This window comes from Colletotrichum graminicola, assembly GCF_000149035.1.
Source record: "Colletotrichum graminicola M1.001 genomic scaffold supercont1.38, whole genome shotgun sequence".
Lineage (NCBI taxonomy): Eukaryota > Fungi > Ascomycota > Sordariomycetes > Glomerellales > Glomerellaceae > Colletotrichum > Colletotrichum graminicola.
This window is the reverse complement of record NW_007361042.1, coordinates 126,886-145,230: the sequence shown is the minus strand read 5'-3', so window position 1 is coordinate 145,230 and position 18,345 is coordinate 126,886. Positions and strand designations below refer to the sequence as shown.

The following is an 18,345-nucleotide window of genomic DNA, read 5'->3' as shown; positions in this document are numbered from 1 at the left end:
CTTTGCCTTAGCCGTTTCCTGCGCCTGTGCCTTAGTTACCCTACCCTTTTAGCGGGTGCCCGAGTGAGAAAGCGAGTGAGAGAGGACCTAGAGGAAAGCAAGGTCATTCTCTGCCTTCACTCCTGCGTCGCTGCCACTCCATCGCCTTTCCCCCCCTTTTGCTCGCCATTTTCTTCCACCCTCCACTTCAGACTTGAGAAGCGTTCGAGAGAACCTTCAACTTCCTTCCTTGTTGTTACTGTTATCTCTTACAGCCGCCTCACTCGCTCTGGTGGGCTGATCACTCCATCGCTAGTTTGTTGTATCGCCTCCTTTTTGCCTTTTTCCTCCTCAACTTCACTTGGAAAGTAAGAAAGGGAGAGAATCGGCAGCAGCTTCACACATCATCACCCTTCTCACCGTTGCTCGGCGACAAATCGATCAGGATATACGCCATCTCCTCCAATCCCCAACGATACCTTAATCATATACTCATCGAGCCACTCGTTTCACCCATAGTCGCCCTCGATTTATCCTTAATCGCCGAGCCTACCACATTCGCTTTCCGAAACCTTGACGTCCTGTTTACATCACCGCCAGCCCCTTGCCTGACGACATAAACGACCCCAGAACAGCGTCTCGTCCCTCTCCGTGATTGTCCACGCCGGACATCACGGCCTGAAATCCATTGTCATGGCGAACGGTCGAATGTCCATGTATTCGGTGGCCTCGGAGGGCCTTGGAGGGCCTCGTGCCGGACAGCAACCCTCTCAGTTTTCTACCACGACCCTCCTCAACGCCATTCACAACATCTACTTGTCGTCCCAACCCTTCAAATTGGACGCTGGTACGAGCCTCGTCGTCAACACATGGCTCACGGCATCCCAGACGGGTCCCGATGGGAGGACAGGAGGCACTATAGATGCTGCCCTCGGCGCGAGAGCTTGGGAACATGCTCGGAGACGTGCTGAAGATGGCTGCATTGTTCTTGGGTATGAAATCCAAATAACCGCCACGCCGCTGATGAATGCTAATGCCACATAGCTCCCTTCACACATCGTGCCCTTCTCTCTTGACGCCATTTCTCTCGTCTCTCCCACTGTCGCTCCCGTCATCCCTCTACAAGTCGTTAGAAGCCATCCAGCCCTTCTTGAGGTGCTCTACACCCTACAACCCCTCTACGCCCCGTCAGATAGCTCTTGGTGTTACCCTCACCCTAAACCTGACCGGTAGCCTTCGTGGAGCCGCCATTGCCTTGTCTCAGGGTGGCATCGACAGCACCAAGGGTCTTTTGAACATTCCTGTAGAGGCTGGTTACCGCGCCTTTGACGTTTTTTACTACCTCCTGACCTCCGCGTCAACACCCGCAGAGAGAGAGTTCCTGGGCCTCAAGTCAGCTTCCAGCTACGCTCTGCTTGCAAAATCTGGCACGTACGAACCGCCATCCTACCTTCCAACGGCTGACGATGCGGCCGCGGCCGACGACTTCCGATCCGCCCTTAAAGATATCGGCATCAAGGGTTCTGCTCATCGTAACCTCATTTCCACCCTCGCCGGTCTGTTGAAGCTTGGCGACACCCTCGACTACAACCTCGATGAGGACGTCTTCGACGAGATTTGCGAGGATGTGAGCGGCCTACTTGGTATGGACCCAGAGACTCTTGCCACGCAATGCACAACCGAAGACCGGGCAACTTTGGTCGGCGGCCTGTACGAGGCTCTGGTGGACTGGGTCATTTCGAAGGCCAACGAGGCTATCTCTGCTCAGATGGTCCGCATCAGAGACGGTACTGAGTCGATTGGTGGCGGAGGTGCTCGCACACCTACTTCTAACGGCGAAGACGATACTGTCTGCATCACCATTCTAGACATCCCTGACCCGACTTTGGGCAAGGCGCTGGCTATGCGTGGCGTGTTTGACGATACTCTGGGAATCAACTCGGAGATGATTGCTGACGGTGTTGAAGTTTCCGCCGCCGGCAGCACCGTCGTGCGGGAGATGCAGGCTGCCATTGGCGAGGTTGGGCATGAGCTTGGCATCATGACTAGTGCTACGGGTAGGGATCGCCAGCACGCCCTCGAGAAGCGGGAAGAGGTCCTTGAGAAGATTGGTCACTCTGCTGATGAAGATGCTTTCCTCAAGAAGCTGCTCTTCCCAATCACCGGCCAGGGCATTGACTTAGGACGTGCTGGCCGCCTTGACCTCTCGTCTCTGCTAAGCTCTAGCCGGGTGTGGTACCACCTCTCCATTCACCCTACCGACGACTCGCCGGCAAGTCTGGCGGCTCTTCCCTCGATCAACTCTGCATGGTCTGCGGGTACAGTTTCTCGCCAGCTTCGTTCGTGGCGATTGCCCGAGTGGGCCAACAGACGTAACAAGAACCTCGATTTCACTGCCGACTTCGATATCGATGAGTTCGTGCAACGCTATGCTCTTCTGGGCTGTAAGGATGGCCGCGAAGGTATCGAGACGTGGATTCTTGAACGCGGTTGGACTAACGGCGAAGTCGTGGTCGGCAAAGAGCGCGTCTGGGTTCGTGAGAGCGCCTGGTGGGAAGCCGAGAGTATGCTCGACATGAAGCCCTTGGACAGCAACCTCCCCGGCATGGGCAACGTCATGGCCGTCAATAATCTGGAGTCCGGCTACTCAGCGAATGGCAGCGGCTACTTCCCGACGCCCATGCTGGACACAACCCCCAACGGTAGCCGGGACCATCTCATCGCCCACCAGCGCAACTTCAGCCAAGGCAACCTCTCCCAACACACTCTCGCCCATAATGCTGCCATGCGTGCCCCATCCGTCGCTCCTTCTGGCATGCGCAATGTCCAGGCCGGAGACTATGGTCTCGGTACCAAGGGTGATACTTTCAAGGGCCAGGTCTTCTACAATAATGAGGGCGAGTTCGTTGGTCAGATGGACCCAGAAATCGCTGATGGCAAACACGTTGAAGAGAAGACCATGGACAAGGATCGCCGCATCTGGGTTGCCATAGTCTGGTTCTGGACGTTTTGGATTCCATCTCCTTTACTTAGCTTCGTCGGCCGCATGAAGCGTCCCGATGTTCGCATGGCGTGGCGTGAGAAGCTAACTCTCGTCTGGTTCATCGTTCTCATCAACGCCGCTATTGTATTCTGGATTGTCGCTTTTGGCAAGATCTTGTGTCCCAATTTCGACAAAGCCTGGAACGCAAAGGAAGTTGCCTATCACACTGGCGAAAACGATTTCTATGTCAGCTTCCGCGGCGGTGTGTACGACATCTCCAAGTTCTGGAAGATTCAACATTCCGACACCGCCATCGAAACCACCAAGGAGAACATGATGCCGTTTGCTGGATTAAACATGGACGACTACTTTCCCCCTCCCCTGCCTCTGGTGTGCCCGGGTCTTGGTATCGCGCCAACCACTACGCTCCAGTACAACAACACCCCTGAGTACGTCATAGGTATTCACAAGTCCGGCATACTGGCCGATGACCGTACCAGTGCCTTGGGCGCCACCGATTGGTACAGCACGAAGCTGCTGCCCAAAATGAGGGAGTTCTACAAGGGAGACCTGGTCTGGGACAAGGCATTTATCAACTCTGACGGCCAAAACAACGACCATATGTGGGTCATTTACAACGGCGGCGTGTATGACCTGACCAACTACTTCAAGACTCTGAAGGTATTCCAGCGCGTCGACTCGGTCAACTTCCTCAACGCAGATATTGTCAGCGCCATCGAGAGCAATCCTGGCGAGGATGTTACCGACAGCTGGGATGAAATCGTCAAGACCGCAGCTAACAACGCAACCGAGAACGCATCTGTCCAGAACAGCCTGAACTGCATCAAAAACCTCTTCTACGTTGGCATTCCGGACTTCCGCTACTCTGCCAGGTGTCAGACGAACAACTACATCATGCTGGCAATGACCATCATTCTCTGCTCCGTCATTCTTGTCAAGTTCCTGGCTGCTTTGCAGTTCGGCTCGAAGCGTCGCCCTGCACCTCAAGACAAATTCGTTATCTGCCAGGTGCCGGCCTACACTGAAGGCGAAGACTCGTTGCGAAAAGCACTTGACTCTCTCACCGCCCTGCAATACGACAACAAACGGAAGCTTATCTGTGTTATTTGCGACGGTATCATCGTCGGTGCTGGAAACGACCGTCCCACGCCAAAGATTGTCCTGGATATCCTCGGTGTCGACCCCAAAGTTGACCCTCCTGCGCTGCCCTTCAAGTCTGTTGGCACGGGCAGCGAGCAGCTGAACTACGGCAAGGTCTACTCCGGGCTGTACGAGTTTGAGGGCAACGTCGTCCCCTACCTCGTTGTGGTCAAGTGCGGAAAGGAGTCCGAACAAACCAAGTCCAAGCCGGGTAACAGAGGCAAGCGTGACTCCCAAATTCTGTTGATGAGCTTCCTCAACCGAGTCCACCACAGAGCTCCTATGAGCCCACTTGAGTTGGAAATGTTCCACCAGATCAACAATATTATCGGCGTGGATCCCGAGCTGTACGAATATTTGATGATGGTCGACGCCGATACGTGTGTCCGGGAAGACTCGCTCAACAGACTGGTTTCAGCATGTGCCAATGATGCTAAAATTGCTGGTATTTGTGGCGAGACGGGTCTGCAGAACGACGACAAATCCTGGTGGACCATGATCCAGGTCTACGAGTATTTCATTTCACACAACTTGGCCAAGGCCTTCGAATCTCTCTTTGGCAGTGTCACCTGCTTGCCTGGATGGTAAGCGTATCTTGACGATCTCCCTGTACAGCGTCAGTCAGCTAATATTTCCAGTTTCACCATGTATCGCTTGCGTACCGTCGACAAAGGCAAGCCGCTGATTATCGCCGATGGCGTTATCCGTGACTACGCTGTGTGCGACGTTGACACTCTCCACAAGAAGAACCTGCTGTCACTCGGTGAGGATCGGTACCTGACCACCCTCATGACCAAGTACTTCCCGTCTATGAAGTACAAATTCATTCCCGATGCCTACTGTCAAACCGCGGCACCCGAGTCCTGGAGCGTCCTGCTTTCCCAGCGTCGTCGTTGGATCAACTCGACTATCCACAACCTTTTTGAGCTGATGAAACTCAAAGAGATGTGCGGTTTCTGCTGCTTCAGCATGCGTTTCGTCGTCTTCATCGATCTATTTGGAACAATCATCCTCCCCGCCACCACTATCTACCTGGGGTACATGATTTACCTGGCCGCCAGCAGTACTGGCCAGTTCCCCATAATTTCCATCATAATGCTTGCGGCTGTGTACGGTCTTCAGGCCCTCATCTTTATTCTCAAGAGACAGTGGCAGCACATTGGGTGGATGATCATCTACATCATGGCGTTTCCCATTTATTCTTTCGCACTCCCCATATACTCCTTCTGGAACCAAGACAACTTCTCATGGGGCAACACCCGTATCGTCATCGGAGAGAAGGGCAATAAGCAGCTCGTCGCCGTCGATGACGAGGGTTTCGATCCCAGGAGCATTCCTCTGCAGCGCTGGGACGACTATGCCATGGCAAACAACCTCCCTGGCCGACGCGGCGGTTACATGGAAAAAGCGGACATGGGCTACGACGACCAGTACGAGATGGACGAGATCCGCTCCGTTTATTCGTCTGTTCGCCAAGGTTCCGTCCTCACTGGCATGAACCGTAATAACACATACATGCCGCCCCAGTCACCCGCGCCATTTGGCCACATGGTACGAGCATCCGGTGCCGCTAGCCCGTATCACCACGACCAGGCCATGGCCAACAGGCAGTCGATGGCGTCTCTGGGCACTCACGATATAAATCGCGGCCAGACTCCCTTCCAGGACTTTCCCAGCAGTCGGCCGAGTGTAAGCAACCTCCGCGGCCAGGCTAACCCCTCTCCCGGACTCGGTGCCAACCGCTCGCAGTCAGCTCTCGGTCTAAACCGGCCCCACGCTGCTGCCCAGTCAACCTCGTCGTTTGACTTCCAGCGTGGCAATATGCAGGGTCCTGACGATAGCATGATTATCGAAGCCATCCAGGGTGTCCTGCGCGAAGTGGACCTAGATACGGTTACAAAGAAGCAGGTGCGCGCTCTAGTCGAGCAAAGACTGCAGACCGGGCTTGTTGGCGAGAGGAGGACATTCATGGACCGCCAGATCGACAACGAATTGGCCAACATGTAAGGAGAAGAAGATGTATTTGAGAATCGTACATAACAGGTCACGTTTCCTCTCTATCGTATAATGAGGACATTCGCAAAGGAGGCTAGTAAAAAAAAAACCGAATCAGAGGGGCGTTGCGATTGGTCTATGAGACGAGTTTGTTACTCGGGCATGTTTTATCTGTTATGTTTTTCTATTTTACAACGTGTATTGGTTGGGGGCATGCTCAGTATTGGCACAGCACAGAATGTGGAACGACACTTTCCACCCGATAATACATCTCTTAGTAGTTCAACTAATATATATGAGACGGGGCAACAGCTGTGCTTTGTGATTAAGCTCCGTGATTTTGTTATTTCGAATGGGGCTATGTCTACGTTGGGTTGCGTTCCTGGATTTTGCCAACGCCGTTGAGTCGAAGGTAGACATCAGTGCCCCAGCCGTACAAACTTTGGACGGCAATGCCACCACCAAAATACTCGGCGTATGCTCGGCTGAGCGGTAAGCCATACCCAAGACCTGCAATGGTGCTGCCGCCACCGCTCGCTCCGGATATCATATTCAAGCCGTTGTCAGACCCCGGGAACTCATCTTCGTCGGAAAAGGTGGTGAAGGAGTACGACCAAATGTTGGGCAGCACCTCGGGAGCGATGCCACCTCCGCGATCCCGGATTCGAATTGTCACACCTGGCACGTTGTCTTCGAGCGGCTTAATGGCATCGCTCCGAAACTCACCCCTCGTTTCCTTGGGTACCTCGATATTCAAGGGCTGGTTTAGCCTAGGCGGCTCAGGCGCGATCGTAACTACGATGGGCTCCTTATTGTCCCTATGTTCTACGGTCGCCCTGAAGGCATTCTTGAGCAGCTCAGTGACAATATATTCGAGGTGCATTGGTATAAATGCGAATGTGGTATCAGGCTCGCCATCGATGTATAGCCGTGGCCGCACGCCGTACCGCAGCTCGCAGATATCCGCAACGAACCCGGCGCAGGATTCGATGATGTGTGCAGGACGTAGGGCCGTATCAATTACGCCAATGTAGCTGGGGTGTTCCGGACAAGGCGTGGGGCTCGCGCCTGGGTCGAAGTGCGGCTGCGAGCTGTAGTGCAAGGCGATGTGCTGCTCGGCGACGAGGCGGGTGCCGATGCGAGCGCGCAGGTGCTCGTCGAGAAACCGGGTCACCTCATGTGGGGAAATGTATCGGCGACATTCGAGGAACCCGCGGGCAAGAATAGGGATGGTGTCGGTGTGGGTAGCCACGAGCTCAGCGAGGACCTCGGTGAAGCGGATCTCGTCATCTAGGGTTCGGACGGCGCTGTCGCCTCCCTTGGACCACCAGGGCAGGAGGGTTGAGAGGGAGTGAACGTAGTTGTTATAGATGCGGCTGATGTTTGGGTTGGAGACGACAATATAGGGGAGATTGCGAAGTGCCTGGATGCGGTGGGCGAGGCGGATTGGGAGCAGGGAGAGGGTGAAGTTCGCGGAGGAGAGGAGGGACTTTTCGCTCAGAGGAGGCCGGCCATGTCTGGAAATGTTAGACGTGGCGATCGATGGGGATCGGGCTCTCTTACTTGACCAGGTCTGCAAGGCTCAAGGGGTGCTGCGTCTTACTGGCCAACTGAACGATTTCGTGGTCGTCGACACGCGACAGCTGATGGTGGAACGTGCCGCGATGGCCATGGCTACGGGCATGTCGAGAGGAAGATAGCAGACGTGAAGGTGAGGGCGTATGGGCTTGTACGAGTATCCTCTGGGACCGCAAGGGCCTCAATGGTCTCGCGATTGGTATCATGGCGTCATTGTAGGTGTTGTGAAATGATGTTGTTGCGGTCGGGGGTTAGAAATGCGTTGGGATGTTGGCCGGGTGTATCGAGGCAAGGATGAGATCATACGGATTGGGGTTCGCTTGACTCGGATGTTAGTGCGGGTGGTGTGCTCCGTGCTTTTGGGGGGACGAAGTTGAGGAGGGGGCGGTCTGGAACCCCTGTAGCCCCGCGCCGAGGTCGTGAGACAAAGACGGCGGGGGCCGATTCCAAGCGGGAAGCGCGGCTTGCGTCGCTGATGGATGGACCAAGACAATGATGAGCATGGTGAGGGCGTTTGTGACTCACGCCAGGTCAAGACCGCAATCACAGACACAAAGAACACAGCTGTTCAAACGGGGCATCATATCATTAAGAATCTCGAGTGCCCAAGGTACCTATGTAGCGTGTCAAGTACAGCTTGCCACCCCCTTCTTCATTAGCTCGGGTTCCAGCCTTCTATTGCGTCTTGACCTCCTGATCCTTTTCGACGTGCTTGACGTGCTCATGGCTCTCAAGAGTTGAGATCTGATCCTCGGGAAACTCGACGCTGGGCATGCGTTAGCTGGTGCGATGATGAGACAGTTTGGACCCAGGTGTATGCATACGAGAAACCCTTGATGAGGCTGTACTCGTGGCCAATCTTTCCGCCCTGGTCGGTGGCATGCTTCTTGGCCCTGCGTTGGTGTTAGTAGCCGTATATTGGCTCCGCTTCATCTCGCTTTGATAGCAGAAACGGCTGACTTACGCCTGAACTTGCTCAGCGGAAGCATCCTCCTTGCAGGTGACCTAGAGAGGCGGTGTTAGTCGATGACCCAAGGCAACACACTTTATCGAATGAGACATGACGTACGATGTAAGTAGGCATGGTGACGGTATGTTTGCTGGTCTGGAAAAATTGTTGGAAGTACTTGCAGTGTGCCGTGGTTGTAGAAGTGTGAGATTGTGGTGGTGGTGTTGGCAAGCAAGGGGAGAAGATGGCCAGCAGACTCTCTTTATAACCAACCCAACGGGTCTCATGTGTGCCCGGCTCACAGAGGCAGAGACAAGGCAGAGCACCGGCGACCAGTGACAGGCTGGCAGGAAGGGTGGGCACTAAAAGAGGCCCGAAAAGGTTCGGAGGTGGCACAGCGAGGGGAAGGTCCATGCAACGTAAGTATGGTACGTACGGCGATTCGTCTGTGTTCTAGGTAGGTATGTGGCCCTGAGAAGTCCCGTCCCACTCCTCGAAATACGTCATCTCCAGGATTGTGCGCGTCTATCGTCGAGGTGCGTAAGATGGCTGACGGCACTTCCACCTCCCTAGGTATTGTATCCACCCAGCAACCCAAGTACCTAGGTAAAGAGCGAGAAGCTGTATCGTTCGCTGGCCGCATGGGCGCATCCCTTTCATCGTACCCTCTCTCAAATGTCTCCGACCCCGATAAGAGCCTTACCAACCAGATCTGGTGTTTCATGCATCTTGTTCTTCACGCATCCCACATAGATTGCGGAGTCGACGACTGTCTTGTGACTTGCTACAAACACCAATCAATGCCCCCCCCTAGTCAACTGTAATCATCTTGCCGATAAATGTTCGTCGTCATCGGCGAAGCCCTCATTGCTGACTGCGGCTGCAATCATAACGGTTATCGTACCAGAAAAACTGTTGTCTTCATGAAGGCTGTTTTCAGTGTTTCAGGCTGCTAATGCTTTACTCGTGGTCAGCCGAGGGGAAGTTTTTCTCTAAAACTAATGATAATGATAATGATGGCTCACTGATGTAGCTCTCTAAGATGGTTAAGAAGGCAGACATTATCCTGTGGCCTGCTTTCGTCTATCCTCTTTCTTATCAAATAACCTACTAGGTAGGCGGTCGGTCATGTCGCAGACAGTTGACCAAGAGGAGGGGCACGGGGACGAGGGGTAAAATAGTTACATAGGTACCTAGATAGGTACGGTAGGTACCTAATAATAACACCAACGATGCATAGAGACCTGTGGGGCCTATACATTATCGATAAACAGATTAGATAAACCCGACCCGCAACAAATTTTTGAATCGCTGCGCCGAGTCGCGAACCAGAGGCAAAAAAGCAAGAAGAAAAAAACCACCGGAGCCCGTCTTTTGTCGTGCAGTTGCAGGATCTCCCAACACAGTTGGGTTCCCTTAACGCCACCATGGAGGACCAAGTACACAAGCCTCATCGCAAGTCCAAGGACAAGAAGAACAAGCAGCACACTGGGGGTAGGTTGCTTCTGTGCTGCTGAGTTTGTCAGTTCGCACTACTAATAGCCATCCAGAGAAAAACCCAAAGGCCTTTGCCTTCTCCAACCCCGGAAAGCTTGCCAGATCTGCCGCAAGATCTTCAGATGTACGCATCCTCCTCAAAGCCCCTACACAATGACTAACGTATACATTCAAACAGATCAAGGAAAGACGTTTCCATGTTCCCCAAGTCGATCGCCTTCCCGATGAGCCGCCCCCGAGGCTGGTCACCATTGTCGGACCCCCTGGTGTCGGCAAGACGACACTGCTCAAGTCTCTGATTAGAAGATACGCGAAGGAGACACTATCCGACCCCCAAGGCCCCATCACGGTTGTCACCTCCAAGAAGCAGCGATTGACCTTTGTCGAGTGTCCCAATGAGCTTGAGGCGATGGTCGACATGGCCAAGATAGCAGACATTGTTCTGCTAATGATCGACGGAAACTACGGCTTTGAGATGGAGACAATGGAGTTTCTCAACATCCTTGCCGCCACCGGCATGCCTGGTAATGTCTTCGGTATCCTTACGCATCTCGATCTCTTCCGGAAGCCCCAAGCCTTGAAAGATGCGAAGAAGCGGCTCAAGAGGAGATTGTGGAGCGAGTTATATCAGGGCGCGCACCTCTTCTATCTTTCCGGAGTCATGAACGGCCGATACCCCGACCGTGAAGTCCACAACCTCTCGCGCTTCCTGTCCGTCATGAAGAACCCTCGACCCTTAATTTGGCGCAACTCGCATCCGTATACCATTATCGACAGCTACCGAGACATCACCCACCCCACAAAGATTGAGGAGGACCCCAAGTGCGACCGTTCAGTTGTGTTGTCGGGCTACCTGCGTGGCACCAATTTCGCCTCCCAAGGACAGAGGATCCATGTCCCAGGTCTTGGCGACTTCACTGTCGCGAACCTGGAAGTCCTCCCGGATCCTTGCCCTACCCCGGCCATGGAGCAAGCCATTGCCAAGGTTACCGGCAAGACGACGCGGCGGCGCCTGGACGAAAAGGAGAAGAAGCTGCATGCACCCATGTCTGACCGCAGTGGTCTTAAAATTGACGGTGACGCCATTTGGATCACCAGAGAAAAAGGATTCACATTCGACAGGGACGCCGAGGAAGGCGAGATGGGTGAGGGTGAGGAGCTTATCGTTGGACTGCAAGGCGAGCGGAGACTTTTGGGCCAGACTGAGGAGGGTGTACAGCTCTTCAAGGGAGGTGAGCAAATCAAACAGGTCCCCGAGGAGGAGGACACTGGCAGAAAGACTCACAGACACGCACGCTTCGCCGACCGTGACGATGATTCCGAAGTCGAGGTTGATGACGAGGGCTTTGTTAGCGGCGAAGAGGACGGCGAGTCCGATGTTGAGGAGGAGTTCAGCGAAGGCAAGCTGGGCAAGATGTTCAGAAAGAACACTGAGAAGGAGGCCGATGAAGACGACATTGCCTTTGCCGATAGTGACTCCGATCTTGGTTCGTTATCGGGGCTGGAGGACGGAGATGAAGATGACGAGGGTATGGACGATTCAGACTTCAACTCAGACGAGGAGGCTGCCGCCATGAAGTGGAAGGAAAATATGGCGGAGCGTGCAAAGAAGCTCCACGGAAAACGGCGTTCATACCATACACCGGACCTGGCCAGGTACATGTACGAAGACTCCTTGACACCAGAGGAGGCACTACAAAAATGGCGAGGTAACGACCAAGATGAGGAGGACATTGAAGCGGATGAAGAAGACGACTTCTTCCAAAAGTCCAAGCAGGACAAAGAAGATAAGGTGGAGGACAGATCGATACCGCAGTATGATTACGAGGATCTGGCGGCGAAGTGGTCACAAGCTGCAAACGTCGAGGCCCTGAGGAAGCGTTTCACCACCGCAGGACTGCGTGATGACGAAGAAGACGACGGTGATGAGGAAGATGAGTTTGACGGCATCGACGACGAAGGGGAGGACGACGAAGGCGACGGTGTCTTCGAGGATCTTGAGACGGGTGAACAGCACGGAGCCGAAAACTCTGCCGAGCAAGAGCCTGCCGAAGAAGCTTTTGATGACGAGCGTGAAAAGAATGCGAAGCGTAAAGAAGAGCTCAAGTTACGCTTCGAGGAGGAAGACAGGGAGGGGTTCATGAACGACAAGGCCAACGCCCGGCGAGAAGGTGGCGACCAGGAGTTTGGAGAGGACGATTGGTACGAGGCACAAAAGGCGGTGATCCAGAAACAACTCGACATCAACAAGGCCGAGTTTGAGACGCTCGACGAGAGGCAAAGGACTGCTGTCGAGGGCTACCGAGCTGGCAAGTACGCCAAGATTGTTCTTGAGGGCGTTCCGTCAGAGTTTGTCACCAAGTTCAACCCCCGCAACCCCATCATCCTTGGTGGTCTGTCGCCCACCGAGGACCGTTTCGGGTTCGTCCAGGTGCGCATCAAGAAGCACCGCTGGCACAAGAAGATCCTCAAGACCAACGACCCATTGATCTTCTCCCTCGGCTGGCGGCGGTTCCAGACACTGCCCATCTACAGCATTTCGGATTCGAGAACAAGAAACCGCATGCTCAAATACACGCCGGAACATATGCACTGCTTCGGCACCATTTACGGCCCGCTTATCGCGCCTAACACGGGCTTCGTGTGTTTTCAGTCCTTCTCGTCAGCGAACCCGGGCTTCCGGATAGCGGCGACGGGCACGGTGCTCAGCGTTGATGAGTCGACCGAAATCGTCAAGAAGCTCAAGCTCACGGGTACGGCGGACAAGATCCACAAGAACACTGCTTTCATCAAGGGCATGTTTAACACGTCGCTCGAAATTGCCAAGTTCGAGGGTGCGTCCATCAAGACGGTATCTGGTGTGCGCGGTCAGATCAAGCGCGCACTCTCCAAGCCCGAGGGACACTTCCGCGCCACCTTCGAGGACAAAATCCTATACAGCGACATTGTGTTTCTGCGCGCGTGGTACCCGATCAAGCCACACCGCTTCTATAACCCCGTGACAAACCTGATCGGCTGGCAGGCAATGCGGCTGACAGGCGAGGTGCGCAGAGCTGAGGGCATCGAGACACCGTTGCAGAAGAACAGCCAATACCGCAAGATTGAGCGCGAGACACGTCACTTCAACCCGTTGCGTGTGCCTCGGGCGCTTGCCGCCGAGCTGCCCTTCAAGTCGCAGATCGTCCAGGCGCGCAAGCAGAAGAAGGACACATATATGCAGAAGCGCGCCGTCGTCTTGACCAAGGAGGAGAAGACAGCCCGCAACCTGCTGCAGCAGCTGTCGACGATCCGTAATGACAAGGTGGCCAAGCGCGCAGCCAAGAAGGAGGAGAAGCGCGCGGAGTACCGCAAGAAGCTGGCTGAGTCCGAGGAAAAGAAGGAGGCGAGGGAGAAGAAGGAAAGCAAAGAATTTTGGCGCAAAAATGGGCGTAAGCGCCAGGCACCCGACGAAGGGGCTGGTGGTGGTGGCCAGAAGCGCAGAAAGTAGATGATCGTACGAGAGGGAAGATGAGTTGGAAGGCTACGAAACAACCTACAGATTGTAGGGTGTGTGTAATCAAGGGCACTCGGTAATCATCTACTTGAGACGGCGCAGGCTGTGAAGTCTCTCAATTGGGTATCTAACATTAAAATCATTTCCTTGTACATGCTAACTGTTCCCTGACGGTTTATCGTGCTCCCCTGGGTTGATATGCGAAGCCCGTCCTGCGGCTTCTCGTCATTGATGGCGTCGATGATGGTAAAAAGTCGAACCTAGGACAAACAGGTCAAAGATTGGTCTTGCTGGTGCCCGGTACATTTGACAAGCCAAACAACCTTTTTGACACCTTGACAGCAAGTTCGGGGTCCTCAGTGAATGGAACGATGTGTGCATCCTTCCTTGTCCCTTCAACCGTGCCAAACGACATTGCCGTTCTGTCGGCCAGACACTGGTGCTGGTCATCTGTTTATCGTCTATACTTGATAGTACAGTGCTGCTTCGTACTTTTTTTTTTTTTTTCAAGGCGTCGCCATCCTTGTCTTCACCATGGCCAGTTCCGAACTCTTTGCCCACGTCCCACTCGGGGTCTGGCGGTAACAAACGAGCTTTCCGTCATCTCCGGTGCTGGCCAAAATCTGACCGTCGTCGTCAAAGCCAACCCGCCAGACGGGTGTGCGGTGGCTGTCAAGCTTCGCGACCTCCTTGAAGATGTGCTTCACCTGCCCCGGCTGCCCCGAAAAGTGCCGCTCTGCATGCGAGCCGGACTTGGCCAGGCTGACAGTGAGACCCGACTGGAGGTGCTTATCATGTGGCTGTCCCGCCTTCGACGACGCCTCTGCGTGGTGGTTCTCGTGCTTCATGAGCTCCGTCGTGAACCACGTCTTACCGTCATCAGGCAAGTGCGGCGTGTCGATCCGGAAAACACGGACGAACCCGTCCTGGCAGGCCGTCGCGACGGTGTCGTATCCCCTGATGTTCCCCGGCGCCCACGCTACATCCCGGACGAGGCCGCGGTGGACACCCACTTCCACCGCAAGGTAGAACTCGCGCTGTGTCTGGGGTACGCCGTACGATGTCGCAATGATGTCTCTGGAACGGTATATCTTGACCGACGACATACCGGCGACAACCAGTCCCAGCGAGTCGCTAGACACTCCTGCTCGTAGGGCATTGTAGCACGGGTCCGGGTTCGGGTCGAAGCGCACCTTGAAGCTGATCTCTTCGCCGCGGCTCGGCTTCGGGCAGACGCTGAACTCGTCGATAGCCGTATATTCGGACATATTTTCGGGCTGTTCATTTTCATACACCACCAGACGGCCGTCGGAAGCGAGCAGGGCGAGATAGGTGTGCCGCGTCTCCTCGTTGTGCTTCATGGAAAAGGAGCGATAGGGGAATTTAGCGGATCGCATCTCGTAGGCGGCCTTACTCGTCGTCGCACGGTTGCTAGCGCTGAAGCGGCGGCCCGGTGCTGCTGACGGATCTTCCGCCCACAGCTTGAAGCGGCCTTCTATGCCGAGGGACGCGATGAGGTTTGGGTAGACGGTCGGGGGTAGCCATTGGAGCTGTGCGAGGAAGTACGGTCAGTTAAGCGTACATACGGGGCAGGAAGCCCTCCGTACCTCCAAGATCTCTCCTCCGTGTGCACCCCAAGTATCGCAATGATGCCAGATGCCATCCTTGTGCCGGTTGAAGACCTTGATCTTTCCGTCGACAGAGCCTGTTGCGCAGCGGTCGCCATAGGCGTTGAATGCTACCGCTTGAACAAGGTCATGGTGCCCATGCTGAACATTGAGGTCAAACCCCGTTTTTTCATCGGCAATCGCAGGTATATCATGAGGAAACGCCGCCATCTTGCACCATTGAAAAGGCTTGAAGTGGTCGATTAATATGAGGCGCAGGGTTGCAATAGCTCGTGCAGCAAGGTCGCGCAGCTTGGTGTTGTAACTGGTTGGACTGTAGCTCAAGGGAAGCAAGCTGTTCCTCGGTGTTTGCCCCGCAAACTGAGAAAAAGATACGTACCCATCATCTTATTTACAACCATACATAACGACGCGTTACCTACGCAGTTTATTCGGCCACTTTTGGTGAACATAGAGAAGGTAAAGGTATAGACACTTTTACCCCCATGTCTTTTAGGTCCGCCTGCTCAAAATGGAACGTGACGCAGGGTGCAGCACGTCTACCGGGCCTTTCCTATACTTACTTTAGTTTCATGTCGATCTTTTCAGTGATTTTGCCTTTCTTCTGGCGTGAGCTGTCGAAGACAATGAGTCGACCCACAGCGGACAAAGCAGGACGGACGATCGAGATCGATGGATTTGATTCCTGGCTCTATAGCTTCATTTTCGAGCAGCTGCTCGCTCGCCTCATTGCCCAACACGACTCCAACCACGCCCAATCCATTGTTGGGATCTGCAAATCGCTGCCAGATTCCATCTCAATTTCCATCAGCCTGAATGTGCGGCTCATGCAGCTTCTCATATAAAGCTGGTATTCCTTTCCCAAATGCCAATGAATGAGGGGGCTCCTCCAAGAGATGTGCCGGTCTGTAATTGGCATTCTCGACGGCAACCAGCAGGCTATGCACCAAGTTGCCGTCCCACAGGTTCTCCCTTTGAGGGTAGTCTTGCAGAATAGCAAGAGCACTTTCCTGCACCATCGGGTCTTGGCAAGAGACTAAGACAAAGTATAGAGGCGGGATAATTCCAATGTCAAGTGTGAAAGACCGAGGTAGCGTGTCCAGTTGCCGTTGCTTACCAGCTAGCCCCCGGTACAGGAGGGCAGCTATCGATACCAAATCGGCGTGCTGAGCTACGATGCCCGGTGATTGCTGTCTTTGATAGGGCTTCTGGTGAAGTGTATGACACAGCAGTCGTGCACATTTGTAATGGAGCATGTCTAGACAGACGGAGTAGTACTCTTTCGTGCCGCTTGCAGGAGCTTCGGGTCGTTCCATGAACCGCTCGAAGAGGCCGGTCAGGGATTCACCTCTTCCCATTAATATCTCATGTTGGCGACGTGGAAGCGGCCAAGACCAAAACTCGTCGTCGCCTTGATGCTTCCGAGTTTTCCAAACCAAGGCAAACACATCGCGAGTGTACTGTACAATGGCCTGGTGGGCTTGTATGATGGTCTCGAACTCTTCCAGGGGCGTATCGTCAAATTCACGTCCCTCGTATAACTTGATAGAGATGACAGGTTTAAAGTTCTCGGCGAACATCGCACAGGAAATCTCCCAGGTGGCGAACAGTCTGAGTATATAGTCCATCCCCAACATGCTCTTCGTGGCACTTGAACTGCGATGAGACGGCAACGAATCCCGCAGCTTGTTGAGCGTGCTCATGGGCAGGCTCTCAATGATGCGCAGGCCATTTGAGAGGTGTGTCAGGGCCGCCCGCCAGTTATTGCGCAGCGCCTCGATACATAGAAACGACACGCAACACAGCAGTATGACGTTAATCCTGTCTTCCATTGGCACATTGGCATAGCTCGAGAGCTTTGACATGGCGGTGTTATATTGCTGGATCGTAAAAATTTCAAGCTCGCGTGGTATTGCCTCCCCCCCGCCTGGCGGGGGTGCCGTCTGATATATGTGGAATGCAGAGCCAAGGGCAACGATGGCATGCTTCACAGCCTCATTGGAATGGCTAAGCTGCGGGGCGAGCCTGCTCCAGAAGCTGGTGAGGTTCGTGACGTGGTTGCAGAGACCTGCCTCTGCCACGCGTCGGAACCGGTGGAAGTAGAGACGCTCTACTCGTGTTCCGTCGATGTCAGCAAGTATAGGGCGCGAGATATGCAGAGCCTGGCTTTCAGGCGAAGCCTGCAGCCAGCGTTCCTGGACAGGCCCAGAGATGTCAGCAGCATCTCTGAAACGAGGCGGCATGGCCTTGTCGTAACCATCGCAGCCGCGTCCAGTAGAAGTGCACCGCACACAAGCAGGGCGTTCCTCTCCGCATTTGACACGTCTGATTCTGCAAAGAAAATATTAGACAAGAGAAAAAGCAGAAGACAACAAGGCAAAAAGCTTTCGACAGAGCTTTGTCACGGAAACAGCATGTCTTACTTGCTACGGCGAAGTCAACTTCTGTCGGTGAGGGTTGGATGAGCTTGTATCAACTTACCAGGTCAGGCAGCCCGTACGAACTTTGGGCTTACTTGCCCTCTTTCGTTTCGCGGGAGCGGTCTGCTGCTCCGGCGTCACCATGATATCTCTATCGGCATACAGCATGGGCGCCATTGAGCCAATGAGAGTTACTAGACAGAACAAAATCCGGTGATTGGCGCAGTGATACTCGGCTTAGGGCTGGCGGATAAGAAATGGAGTCTAGACTAAGCGACGGTTAACGATCAGCGTCAGACCCATCTCTCGCAGCCGCTCAATCTTCAAGAGACTCGATGATGGACGTGCGTTAGCACAAACTGATGAGGACATGCACCTATTAATTAGACATGTCAGCTTTGGAGGGGCTGAAGCAGTGCTCCTCTTGCCTATAAATACCCGGGAATGCTGCGTAGGCGGGCGGGGTTGGAGCTGGTAGTCGACTGCTATGTCGCCAAGAACGTGCAAACTAAAGCCGGCGTTGGTGGTCTTCACAGAACGAGGTTGAATTAAAGCCAAGGACAACCTAGGCTAAGCTGGTTGGGGGCTGTGGCCAGAGGATAGAGGGACAGCCAGCCTTGCATGTAAGCTTGGTTGGGACGAGAAGTATTAATTGGGAAGTC

At 54.2% G+C, this 18,345-nt stretch overlaps 6 protein-coding genes across 6 annotated transcripts; 2 read left to right on the top strand and 4 right to left on the bottom strand.

The window, feature by feature from the left end:
* Nucleotides 1-672: 672 nt before the first annotated feature.
* Nucleotides 673-6,130, top strand: GLRG_08318 (chitin synthase; the record flags this gene model as incomplete). Its single annotated transcript, XM_008099003.1, has 3 exons — nt 673-971; nt 1,024-4,707; nt 4,762-6,130. The coding sequence occupies 3 exons, from the start codon at nt 673-675 to the stop codon at nt 6,128-6,130; spliced, it is 5,352 nt and encodes a 1,783-aa protein (XP_008097194.1).
* Nucleotides 6,131-6,482: 352 nt separating this feature from the next.
* On the bottom strand, nt 6,483-7,902 carry GLRG_08317 (uncharacterized protein; the record flags this gene model as incomplete). Its single annotated transcript, XM_008099002.1, has 2 exons — nt 6,483-7,635; nt 7,682-7,902. The coding sequence occupies 2 exons, from the start codon at nt 7,900-7,902 to the stop codon at nt 6,483-6,485; spliced, it is 1,374 nt and encodes a 457-aa protein (XP_008097193.1).
* Nucleotides 7,903-8,371: 469 nt separating this feature from the next.
* On the bottom strand, nt 8,372-8,780 carry GLRG_08316 (peptidase inhibitor I9; the record flags this gene model as incomplete). The annotated part of the gene is made up of 4 exons (XM_008099001.1): nt 8,372-8,462; nt 8,521-8,589; nt 8,661-8,701; nt 8,766-8,780. 4 exons carry the CDS (start codon nt 8,778-8,780, stop codon nt 8,372-8,374), a joined length of 216 nt encoding a protein of 71 aa, XP_008097192.1.
* A 1,292-nt stretch (nt 8,781-10,072) lies between these two features.
* Nucleotides 10,073-13,629, top strand: GLRG_08315 (AARP2CN domain-containing protein; the record flags this gene model as incomplete). Its single annotated transcript, XM_008099000.1, has 3 exons — nt 10,073-10,139; nt 10,196-10,266; nt 10,321-13,629. The coding sequence occupies 3 exons, from the start codon at nt 10,073-10,075 to the stop codon at nt 13,627-13,629; spliced, it is 3,447 nt and encodes a 1,148-aa protein (XP_008097191.1).
* A 512-nt stretch (nt 13,630-14,141) lies between these two features.
* Nucleotides 14,142-15,473, bottom strand: GLRG_08314 (WD domain-containing protein; the record flags this gene model as incomplete). The annotated part of the gene is made up of 2 exons (XM_008098999.1): nt 14,142-15,185; nt 15,243-15,473. 2 exons carry the CDS (start codon nt 15,471-15,473, stop codon nt 14,142-14,144), a joined length of 1,275 nt encoding a protein of 424 aa, XP_008097190.1.
* Nucleotides 15,474-16,060: 587 nt separating this feature from the next.
* On the bottom strand, nt 16,061-17,506 carry GLRG_08313 (C6 zinc finger domain-containing protein; the record flags this gene model as incomplete). Its single annotated transcript, XM_008098998.1, has 2 exons — nt 16,061-16,299; nt 16,381-17,506. 2 exons carry the CDS (start codon nt 17,504-17,506, stop codon nt 16,061-16,063), a joined length of 1,365 nt encoding a protein of 454 aa, XP_008097189.1.
* Between the last annotated feature and the right edge of the window lie 839 nt (nt 17,507-18,345).